We start from the raw sequence: 12,051 nt of genomic DNA on the forward strand, positions 1-12,051 counted from the left end.
AAAACAGCTTGACTATATATTTTAAGTAAAGGGAATCATATTTTATTCTTACTATCATAGACATTTCTAAAGCGTCGCTAATGCGCAAATATAACTCAAGTATATTTTATAAACATTGTTTTAAAGATTCATCCGATTATACATATTTTTAGTTGAGCATAGTTAAATAAAGTTAAAAGGAGAAAGAAAATTCATTATATTTTGCAAGTCTCATTTTTTTAAAATAACATTATTACTTAAAGCTTAGCAATATTTATAGTTTATTTTAAATAATATTCGAAGTCTCTTTTTGTGCAAATTATCCTACAAGTCTTGTTTTAAATGACATTTTTTAAAACCTTAGCACATTTTTAAATCTTATTTTAAACAGTGTTATTATATTTTTCTTTAAAACCTTAGTAAATATTATAAGTCATTTTTCTTAAAATTTAAGCACTATATTTAACCTTAATTAATTAACCTAAGTTTGACCGGATAACCGTAGTTAACGGATTCTAAAGGATGCATAACCCCTTTCCTTTAGGATAATATAGAACTTTTACCTAGAATCACACTGGTTAAGCAGACTATTAACAGAGGTTTAGCTAGCTTTACCTTAATTAATAAATTAGGTGTCCTAATTCACCGTCAAATTAATTAGGTGGCGACTCCTTAAAATAAAATAAATAGGAATCACCAATATGTTGTACTCTTAATTTTAACCCAGTTAAAATGGGGTATGATATTACTAATCACCCTAAAAGTCGGTCAACAATGAAAAAGTCATTCCGAATAATATTGCAAATACCACATATGATGCATTTGTTGGTCAAAAGAAACAGGTACCTAACTGCCTTAGACGGACTCGGCCTTTGTGCCGAGCCCCACTAGGTAAAATACAAGTGATGCAAACAAAGTGTGGCCTACTAGGGATACCATGCCTGCGTTCTAGTTCTACTAAGGTTAAGCCTGATGCAGAAAGGTATCTACACTGGCTGTAAAACGAGCGGACAACTCGAGTCGGGCGAGGGACAACGTACCGGTAGCAGCGCTTTCCGGCTTTGTTGTGGTTCCTCCCCATCCTAAACATGTGTGATTATAAATCCTTCACCAAGGACCAAGGGCCCACTAGCTTTATCTTTTTTTCCACCCCGTTTAAAAGGATTTAAAAACAGTTTTATCCAGTTGAAGTGACGTTTTGAAAAGGGATTATTTATTTGTTACAGAGTCGCCACTTGGAATTGAGTTTTGGTGTTCCAAGTCACCTTATTGAATCCCTAATCAAAAGGAAAGTTGACTCTATTTATTATTGGTCTGCGAAAATAAAAGATCGGGTAAGGAATTCTGTTGACCGGGGAGAAAGTGTGAGGCATTCCCCGAGTCCCGGGAATTCTATTGACCGGGGAGAAAGTGTGAGGCATTCCCCGAGTCCCGTGGTTCTAGCACGGTCGCTTTATCAGACTATTAAATTTAAACTAAGCATTTCAGACTATTTGATGCTATTAATAAACTTACTAACTCTTCAGCTAACAGTGACGTGAAATATTGTACGCATTTGAACATATGAAAACAATACACACGAACTCCAGATGAAAGGATAACAACTAATACACGTAAAAGTCTTCAAATATGCGGACATGCATTATGGGGAAAACGAAAATCATGGACCCATAATTATTTAAATAGTTTAACAAATTCAGCGATTAAAACAAACTTTGACAAGTATTTAATAATAATACTTTGACAAGTATTATTATTAAATTCAGCGATTAAAACAAACTTTGACAAGTATTTAATAATAATAAACTGTTTAAAACCTTCTCAAGGATATATTCTCCAATAAAACTGATTCACATAAAATATTGAGTAGAAAAGTAATAACGGGAACGAACCTTCAAATTCAATTCGATTAATAACGGAAAGCTATGTACAATCTACAGATTTTCAAAGCTAGCAAACGCTAACTTTTAGTTCCATGAACTCGAAACCGCGAACGAGAAACCCTAACTCCAACTTAACTTTCAAACCACACCTTTTCGAAACTGATATTTGCTCTCTATATTATTTTTTTCTCTCCACGGGTTTTCCTCTCTTTTTTTCTGTGTTTTATGTATCTGTGCGTGTCTGTGTTATGGGTGTATGGGGGTATATATATTTGTGTATGTTGTTGACACCCAATTTTGTCCCGCTTTTCCTCCTAAATATTTATTTACGCTTCTAATATTTTTGGCAACTTAAGAAATAATTATTTATATTTTACTATAATTATTATATTTTTATTAATACCGGCGTTTCATTATTCTATTGCAGTCACTAGCTGTTATTATTTTTATTACTACTACCACTATTATCCTTATCATTTTCATTATTATTATTATTATTATTATTATTATTACTATTATTATTTTTGTTATTATTATTATTACCAGTATTATTTGCATTATAATCATTTCAGCATTTATTTTTACCATCTTATGCACACGCTTCACGTTTACTTTTTGCGCAATTAAATAATAGTGTTTATTTACTGTTGAACTTTAAAAAAAAATATTATTGCACGGCTATTACGACGTCATATAATTTTGTTATCCGAGCACTAATAATTACATCTTTTATATTAGGTGACATTTTAGTACATGTTAGTATATAGTTAATTAAAATAGGTCTTTATTTAAAATTAGAAGCCCATTGTCACCTAAAATAATACCCAGCCCGTTAATGTTTCAGACCAGCCCATTACCATCTCAACCTATTTAATTACCCCAATTGTGCAAATAACCCGGCCCACTACCCACTTACCCAGTGACCCGACCCAAATCCTTCAACAAAATGAACTGCTATGTTTTCATCTCCTCTTCAGGTCCGTCGCTCCTCTCTCTCTCTCTCTCTCTCTCTCTCTCTCTCTCTCTCTCTCTCTCTCTCTCTCTCTCTCTCTCTCTCTCTCTCTCTCTCTACTTTAACAAAAATGGCAAATCTACAGAGCCCTTTCATGGCCATCTTAGGAAAGGGAAATTAATGAATCCGTCCTTCGCCTTCAGAGTTCCCTCCGTTGACAAGTTTGGTCTTTGTTTGTTTCCTCTCTCCCTGCTTTCGATCTGAAACCCTCTTAATGGGTTTCGTCGATTTGTGAGGTAAAAATTGTTTTCTTTATCAGCTGCTTTCCATTTTCAAGTACGAAAATTTTAATTGTTTTTGTCTCTTTATCTCGGTTGCTTCTGATCGATGACAGAATAGGGTCTCCTAACGTTTTGATTTGAACGGAATTCAACTTGAAATCCCGCTCATTTTTTTGAACCCTAGAGGAACCCTAGACGCTTTTCCTATAAATAATCGTTTTTCCAGTCATTTAAGGAAGTTCTGGGAGTAGCCAAAATTCCCTAAAAAGAAGTTTTTCAGCTGCCTAAAAAAAAATTCCTAGGTTACTAGCGAAATGTAATTCATTTGGTTTCCTTTTTTTTTTTTTTTTTTTTTTAAATCCACTTTTTCGTGTTTTTTTTTTTTAAGTTTCCTAAAATAAAATTATGAAAATATAAATTTTTTAGGACACAAAAAAATCAATTTTCCTGATTTATTGTTTCAGATATTTTAATTAATTAAAAAAATCCAATTTTTCATTTCTTTTCAAAAAGCAGGTTTAAAAAATGAGATCCATTTTTCCTGATTCTAAAAAACCCATTTTCCAGATTTAAAAAAAAAAAAAATTGCCAGTAATAAAATGCCATAATTTACATTTTTTTAATTTTTTTTTTTTAGTATTGACCGTTAGTCAAAGGGCATAAATGAGCCAAAAAGTTGAATTGAGGGGTATTCGTAGCAAAATAGATGAATGAAGGGTATTTTTAGATCTTTTCTAATAGTTCAGGAGCATTTTTTCCATTTTCTGTTAAATTTTTAACAAAATATTTGGGCGTTTACTAAAAGCACACCACTTATGCAAACGTAATGCTCCATGTAAGAGAACGTATATAGCTTTAGGTCCAAACGTAAAGGTAATATTCTATTTTGATCCTTTTCTCGAGTCGTGAATTAGGATATTCGATCAATAATAAAACCTCTTTTTTCCCATCCAATTTGATTTTCCCTAAATTGTTGCACAATTTTCATTCATCTTAAGTAAAAATCTAGTGATAAAAAATATCTCAAGATGGTAATCCGGTGGTACTGATGTTTTGAATGTCAATTTCAAGGCTCGAAATTCAATTTATGAAAACAAGTTAGATGGCATTAGTGAACTTTATAAATAATAAAAAATGTCCACATTGTCACTTTCACAAACTTGGCTTGGCGGGTTAGCCGTTCTTTTTTATCCCAACCACCATGGATCAAACCTACGCGGGTGCATGATTTAGTAAATATTAACTATATTTTTTTGTGTATAATAAATCTTTTTTTTAAAAGATCGCAACATATTCGAAATAAAGTTACGCATTAAAAAATAACACACTTAAGGAACACTTAGTGTTTTTTTTCATACTTTGACCAACGATTAGTCGTATGTCAAGATTCCGAAATGTCAATATTTTATATAGAACCTGATATTTTTTTCTGCGTACAATAATGTAAGCTCAATACATCAAGGATACATAGATGTTCAGATCGTCATTTTAGGAGTTGAAAAGGTGCCCGAAGTAAGTTTTGTTTGGAAACTTTAGGTTTAAGTGTTTTATTTTTTAAGGTTTTGATTCAAGCGTGTTATTTTTTAATCAAGACATAACTTTATTTTGAATATAAATCTAATTCAATTAGATAAAAACATAGTTAAAAAATATAGGAGAAAGAGTAGTTGTAAATTGGTGAAACTTTAAACAGTCATAACTTTGCGCTCGGATATCCGATTTATGCAATTGTTTTTTTGATTTTGCATATTGTTTCGAGATCTAGCAGCGCAACCGGGCCAATTTTCTAGAAAACCTCTTTTTTTCCCTTCCAATTTTAATTTTCCCCCAAATTGGCGGGAAAATTTTCAGTTTTCTTTACTTATAATATGATGATGCGCAATAGACTTCAACATAAAAATTTCGGAGTAATGTAGCTGTGAATGTCAATTTCACTTATGTGGTTTCAATTTTTGAAAATAAAGCTGACTAATTTTCTCGACATATAAAGTTCTAAAATAACCTTACAAAAATATAACACTTAAACCTAAAGTTTCCAAAACTACTGTAGTAAAATACTGCTTTATACAAAAAATAATCTTTAACTTAGTATTTTACTGTGTTCTTGGACTTAACCGCGCCGTTACAGTTTAGTTTTCGAGAAAAGGATCAAAATAGTATATTACATTTAGGTTTGGACCTCAAACTATATACGTTCTCTTACATGGATCACTATGTTTGCATAAGTGGTGTGCTTTTAGTCAACTCCCAAATATTTTGTTAAAAATTAACAGAAAATGGCAAAAATGCTCCTGAACTATTAGAAAAGGTCTAAAAATACCCTTCATTCATCTATTTTGCTACGAATACCCCTCAGTTCAACTTTTTGGCTCATTTATGCCCTTTGACTAACGGTCAATACTAATTTTTTTTTTAAAATATCTAAATTATGGCATTTTATTACTGGCAAATTTTATTTTTTTTTAAATCTGGAAAATGGTTTTTTTAGAATCAGGAAAAATGAATCTCATTTTTTAAACCTGCTTTTTGAAAAGAAATGAAAAATTGGATTTTTTTAATTTTTTAAAATATCTGAAACAATAAATCAGGAAAATTGATTTTTTTGTGTCCTAAAAAATTTATATTTTCATAATTTTATTTTAGGAAACTTAAAAAAAAAAACACACGAAAAAGTGGATTTTATTTTTTTAAAAAAAGGAAAAAAAATGAATTACATTTCGCTAGTAACCTAGCGAAATACAAAAAAAATTGTATTTCGATAGGTATGTAACGAAATACATTTTTTTTTTTTAACATTTGACGGAAATGTTAAATGGGGTTAACATTTCGTTGGATAACTAACGAAAAGCCCCTTTTGGTATAAAAAAAAAAAAAAAGACATACCATTTTTGTCTTCAAGGTCCAAAAACGTGCCATTTTGGCGCCGGACTCAGAAAGTTCTGCTCTAACCAGAAAAGTTACCGGAAAGCTTACTTGGACGGTCCCCATGAAGTTAAAAATTTCTACTCAAATAGAACTTTCTTTATTTTAAAGATACAGATTCGTCTATATGTTACTACTGAAGAACTGGTGTTACTGGAGGGTCTCCATTCACGTTGGTATTTCTGTTGCCCAGCAAGAGCGCCCATCTCCTAGACAAATTAAAGGCATCATAGTTTCGTACAATGTCAATATATTGTAGTAAAAAATGTCTCTTTACTTTAATTTGTAGGTATCAGTCTTTCTTTTTCTCTCTATTGAATACATTGGTCAAATTGGTTAAAGCTTTGGTATTCTTTCAAGTTACAATATAACATTCGTAATTAGCAGTTATAAAGTGTTTTACACGTACTGTAAGAACTGATTAATGCACCTTTACAATATTAGCATTGCCACCCATGTTCTGTTTTATTATATTTGTGACAAGTTTATTGAAGAATCTGTATCTTTAAAATAATTTTTTTTTTTTTTGTTATACTTTTTATTTGGTATAGGAATGGATGGGTCTTGATTTGGATCACAATATTTTTTTAACTCTGTGGGATCCGTCCAAAGTCAGTTTTATGTTGAGTTGAGTGACCATTTGAGAAACTTACTCATTTTGTTGTTTGCAGTGAGTCGAAGTACATTTAAGCGAGTATGTATATATCCAGGTGGTCACGTAAACAACTAGTGCAGCAACCCGCAAGTGCAAGTCAAAGTATGGCTACAATATTTGAGAGTGACAACAGCATGAGCATAAAAGCATCTTACAATGGTGTCAATGTTAGATTCCCGCTCAGTCTTTCGTCGGGAAAAAGGGATTTGGAAGTCGAAGTTGAGAAGAGATTTGGGGTACGAACTGGAAGTTTTAGGATCAGCTATGAAGATGACGAGAAAGAATGGATTCGAATAACTTGTGATAAGGATTTACATCATGGAATGCACACTTGCATAGAAAGGGGGATAACTACAATGAAGATGCTGGTTAATTGTGACCTTGGCTGATTATGCACCTTCTGTTTCCCCCAGTAGAGTTTTTTCCAGGGCTTTTGTGATTTGTCAATTTTGTTTTAGGTACCAATAATTCCTCCTAGGTAGTACCGCGTTTTATGATTATTGCAATTAATTAATTGGATATGCATCTCTTGTATCACTAAGGGCTTGTTCTTGTTCCAATTAAAGTTCTCTTCTTGTCTGTTTTTTGAGATACAAAAAGAAAAGTTATAAAGAAATAAAAGAAAAGTTTTACATATAATGATCATATCTATTTTTGCATACATACATATAGTAAAACTTTGCGTAATAGACCGACCGACGGTTGTATGTTTATATTCTCGTAGAGTGCTGGATTTGGGACATAACATCATGGGACAAATTGAATTCCTCTGGAACTAGAAATAGTTGAACTGGATGGATGATGCTTACTCTTAGGAGGTGGATACAATATGGGTTTCAACCATTTCTGAAAACAGAGCATATCTCTGTGTGTGTGTGTGTGGACAGGCTTACTGACTAGGGCCAGAAGGAAGAGAAACCAGAGGTGAGGAATGATAGTTAAAGTGAGGCCATATTTATAGGCGCACAAGAGTGGTAGAATCTTGAAAGGTTCAAGAAAGGTTCAGAGCCAAAACAAAATGATTCAAACAAACATGGTTGGGGTCTTTCCTTTTCCGTTCATGAAAAGGAAAGAAGACGACCCAAGTGGAAGAGAAGCCGGGGGTGGGGGGTGGGGCGGGGGGTGCATCATTTATTCTTACGCGTGAAAAAAGTCTCTTTTTTTGCGCGGATTGTTGTTCATTTGGGGTGGTCTTTAATATTTGCTCGTCAAATTGGTGGTCTTTAATTTTTGTCTTTCGCCTAATACCTCGAGATTTTGGGTTCGAATACCAGCTAAGTAAAAAAATAAAAAATTTCGTAAGTCAGATATTTGGATTCGCAAGGCAAAATTCTGCCCATGCAAAACTCTGCCTTAAGGCAGAATTTTACCTTCAGGCCAAAATTCTGCCTGATGGCTTGCAAAACTATGCCCGAGGCCTAATTTTGACTTGCAAAATTATGCCTGAGGCCTAACTTGACTTGCAAAACTCTGCCTGTAAATAGAGTTTGCAAGCAAACTATGCCTAATGACTTGCAAAACTATGCTTGAGGTCTAACTTTGGCTTGCAAAACTATGCCTGAGGCCTAACTTTGGCTTGCAAAACTATGCCTGAGGCCAAAATTTGACTTGCAAAACTCTGCCTGCAGGGAGAGTTTTGCATTCAAAATTCTGCTTGAGGCTTGACTTTTGCCCGAATAGACTTAACTTTGTCACAAAACTCTGCCTTGCGATTTTTTTTTTTTTTTTACTAAGCCGGAGTTTGAACCCCAAACCTCATGGTATTAGGCGAAGGGCAAAAATTAAAGACCACCAATTTGCTGGGCAAAAATTAAAGACCACCCCCAAGATAAGGGCATTCCTGCGAATTGCCCGAAAAAAGTAACTTTCTTTTATTTCAATTTGAATTGAAAAAACAATTGGCAAGTGGAGTTGTTTAGATCACTACTAAAAATATACTAGGATTTAGCGACCGGCGAACGGGTTCGGGTGCAGGTGCAGGCCCCTGGCCTCCAATAGCAATCGATCACGTCCTCAGCATCTGAGAGAGAACACAAGAACAAGATTATGATACCAATCAGAACCCCGAGAATTTTTTTTGAGGGTCAAAGACAACTTTTACATACATATAATATTGCGTGTAATACAAACTATTACATTAGCGAAACCCATCCGTAGGGATGTGTTGAGTTAACAAAACATTAGTAGTAGTATTGCCTAAAGTTCCCATGTCACGCAGGACAATTTTGTTGTCGCAGCTTGTTTTTTTTTTTTTTTTTTTTTTTCTTTTTGGACTTTTTTTCCTTCATTCGTAAGAATAAGTGCCGGGCCCCTGGCTTTGTCCTTCTCTTCCACTTGGATCGTTTCCTTTCCTTTTCATTTATGTGTAGACCCCAACCATGTTTGTTTGAACCATTTTGTTTTGACCCTTATTCTGAACCTTTCTTGAACCTCCTTTTATGTATAAATATAGATGTGTGATATAAACGACCTTGGTAAAATGGATCTGCTCCTGGCCCTCTGCTAAGAAGGTCCTTTTTGCTGAGAACCATTTCGCCAAAACGGAATTCAAATGACAAGGATGATGCATCCTCAGTTTCTCTTCTTTCTTTTGGTCCGCGAGGCCTCCAGACACACATATGCTCTGCTTTCGGAAATGGTAGTTAGACAGAGACTTCTATTTTGCTGAATCAATTGTAAAGGAACCAAGGGTATTCCATGGTACAAGAGAAGGACTATATATACAACAATAGATTGATCATTATCGTACTTCAGGGAATGCATACGTGATTCTTCTTCTTCTTTTGATAACTTTCTTTGTACCTCAGCAGAAATAGAACCTTAATAGGAACAAGAATAAGTCCTAAGCAGCAGGGGCTTAATTTCATATGGTACTAATTACTTATCAGAATACAAGACACAGATTGAATTACCCAAGATTCATCTCATGATTTTTTTTTCAACCCCATTTTTAGACACAGTAAGTCCTAAGCAGCAGGGGCTTAATTTCATATGGTACTAATTACTTATAAGAATACAAGACACAGATATCCAATTAATTAAAATTGCAATAACCATAAACGCGGTACTACTTTAGGAGGAATTAGTACCTAAAACAAGACTAACAAATCACAAAAGCCCTGGAAAAGCTCATGGTGAACACTAAATTAAATACTGGACGAAACAAAACGAGCGTAATCAGCCAAGGTCACAAGTAACCAGAATCTTCATTGTAGGTATGCCCCTTTCTATACAAGTCTGCATTCCGTGATGTAAATACTTATCACAGGTTATAAGAATCCAATCTTTCTCTTCATCTCCGTTGTTGATCCAAAAACTTCTAGTTTGTATTTCAAATCTCTTCCCAACTTCGAATTCCAAAGAGACTTCTATTTTGCTGAATCAATTTTAAAGGAACCAAGGTTATAGTTAAATTTGTATTAAAAGTTAAACAAGGTTAACTACTGATAAAGATGGTTGAATTAACACAAGCGTATTATAGGTTGATAAAGTATAAGTAAACAAAAGTAAAAAGTAAACTTATGCCAACAGTGATGAATAGCAATAATGGATTTCTCCTTTGCTAAGAATGAACAAGTGCTTGAAGATCAGAGAATCAGAACAATAATAATAAGCAGAAAGTAATCAATAATAATGTTGTTTTTCAGTCAGTAGGGCTTGAAGATCAGAGAATCAGAATAATAATAATAATAATAATAATAATAATAATAATAATAATAATAATAATAATAATAATAATAATAAGCAGAAAGTAATCAATAATAATGTTGTTCTTCAGTCAGTATTCGATGCCTAGATATTTAAGTGAAAGTACTATTTATAGGTATCTGGTCCTATCTGGTGTTTTTCCCGTTGTGTATATTTAATGGCAATCATTAATTGCTGAATTAATGATTGTCATTTAATTCCTTGATTCTGGCTATCGGAAACCGTTTCGTCGTTGCTGCATTAACTATATTTAATGGGTAATCAAGAGGGTCTCGTATGTTGTTTCCGTTGATGTTCTCTTCATTGACCATGTCGTGGGTATCAGCTACCTCTTCGTAAATTCGTACTTTGCCCAAATAGATAAATTTGTATTAAAAGTTAAATAAGGTTAACTACGGCTGATAGTAATTTGATAAAGATGGTTGAATTAACACAAGCGAATTATTAAAGGTTGATAAAGAATAAGTAAACAAAAGTAAAAAGTACCCCAAATTGAAATTGGGGTACACGCAGGACCTATGAAATTGGGATGTACCCCAAATGACTAAAATTCCCCAACTAGGAATATATATATATATATATATATATATATATATATATATATATATATATATATATATATATATATATATATATATATGATAACGGTTGTATTTTGTCATTATTATGTACAGCTAGAATATTTCCTAGAATATTATGTACAGCTAGAATATCTCCTAGAATTAGGTAAGTCTTTTGTATATATTGATGATATTCAATCATAATGAAGGCAAGGAATTGATTTCCTACATGGTATCAGACTAGGTTTTCCTTCTCCACAAAACCCTAACCTAGCCGCCACCCATACCTTAGCCGGCCGCACCCCCCTCTTCCCTTCATTTTTCTTCTTCCTCAAATTATTCCTCCTCCATTCGTCTTCACAGCCACCATGACTGACACAGGAGCAAAGTTTCACTCTGCCCTCTCCATAAACAATGTTAAATCTCTCGTTCCTTTCACATTGGACATTGACAATGGTCCATATCATTCATGGGTGGCGTTATTTAAGGTGCAAACCCGAGTGCATAACCTGATGCATCACATTCTCCCCCCTACAGAGGCTACGGCTAAGGCCAAAATTGATGCCTTACGGGCAGCTGATCCTGAACTCTATGATCGTCTTGATGCGGCAGTCTTACAGTGGATATATGGTACGATCTCTCCTGAATTACTTCAAGCCATATTGGTGAAAGATGACACCGCGGCGAAAGCCTGGCAGAGGTTGGAGGCCATCTTTCAAGACAACAAGGGTTCTAGGGCAACCCATCTCGAGGAAGAACTTGCTGCTGTCTCTCTCGACAATTTTTCAAGTGCGGATGCGTATTGCAACCATGTGAAAACCTTGGCGGACAGGCTGGTTGATGTGGATGCTCCGGTGGCCAATAGTCGCCTTGTCTTGCGACTCATTGGTGGTCTTCCAGAGGCCTACTCTGGCACAGTTGATTTTGTCCAAAATCAAGACCCGTTACCACCTTTTGAAAGCATTCGATCCCGAATAAAACTGGCGGAATGTACGCTAAAAAATCGTCTCTCCAAGGAATGCGGCTTTTATTGCCTCTACTGGCGGTGCCCAACAAGGCAACATGGACCATGTTAACTCTACCTCTCAGAATAAATTTTCTTCAAGTTCCA

At 34.2% G+C, this 12,051-nt stretch overlaps 1 protein-coding gene across 1 annotated transcript in view; it reads left to right on the forward strand.

The window, feature by feature from the left end:
• Nucleotides 1–7,211, forward strand: part of LOC132603019 (protein NLP6-like) — a 41,398-nt gene extending 34,187 nt beyond the window's left edge. Inside the window, exon 3 of the mRNA XM_060315870.1 lies at nucleotides 6,728–7,211. Within this exon, the coding sequence (XP_060171853.1) occupies nucleotides 6,728–7,061 (334 nt within the window). The 3' untranslated portion in view covers nucleotides 7,062–7,211. The remainder of the gene's footprint in view (nucleotides 1–6,727) is intronic.
• Nucleotides 7,212–12,051: the final 4,840 nt, after the last annotated feature.

This window comes from Lycium barbarum, chromosome 7, assembly GCF_019175385.1.
Source record: "Lycium barbarum isolate Lr01 chromosome 7, ASM1917538v2, whole genome shotgun sequence".
NCBI classification, from domain to species: domain Eukaryota; kingdom Viridiplantae; phylum Streptophyta; class Magnoliopsida; order Solanales; family Solanaceae; genus Lycium; species Lycium barbarum.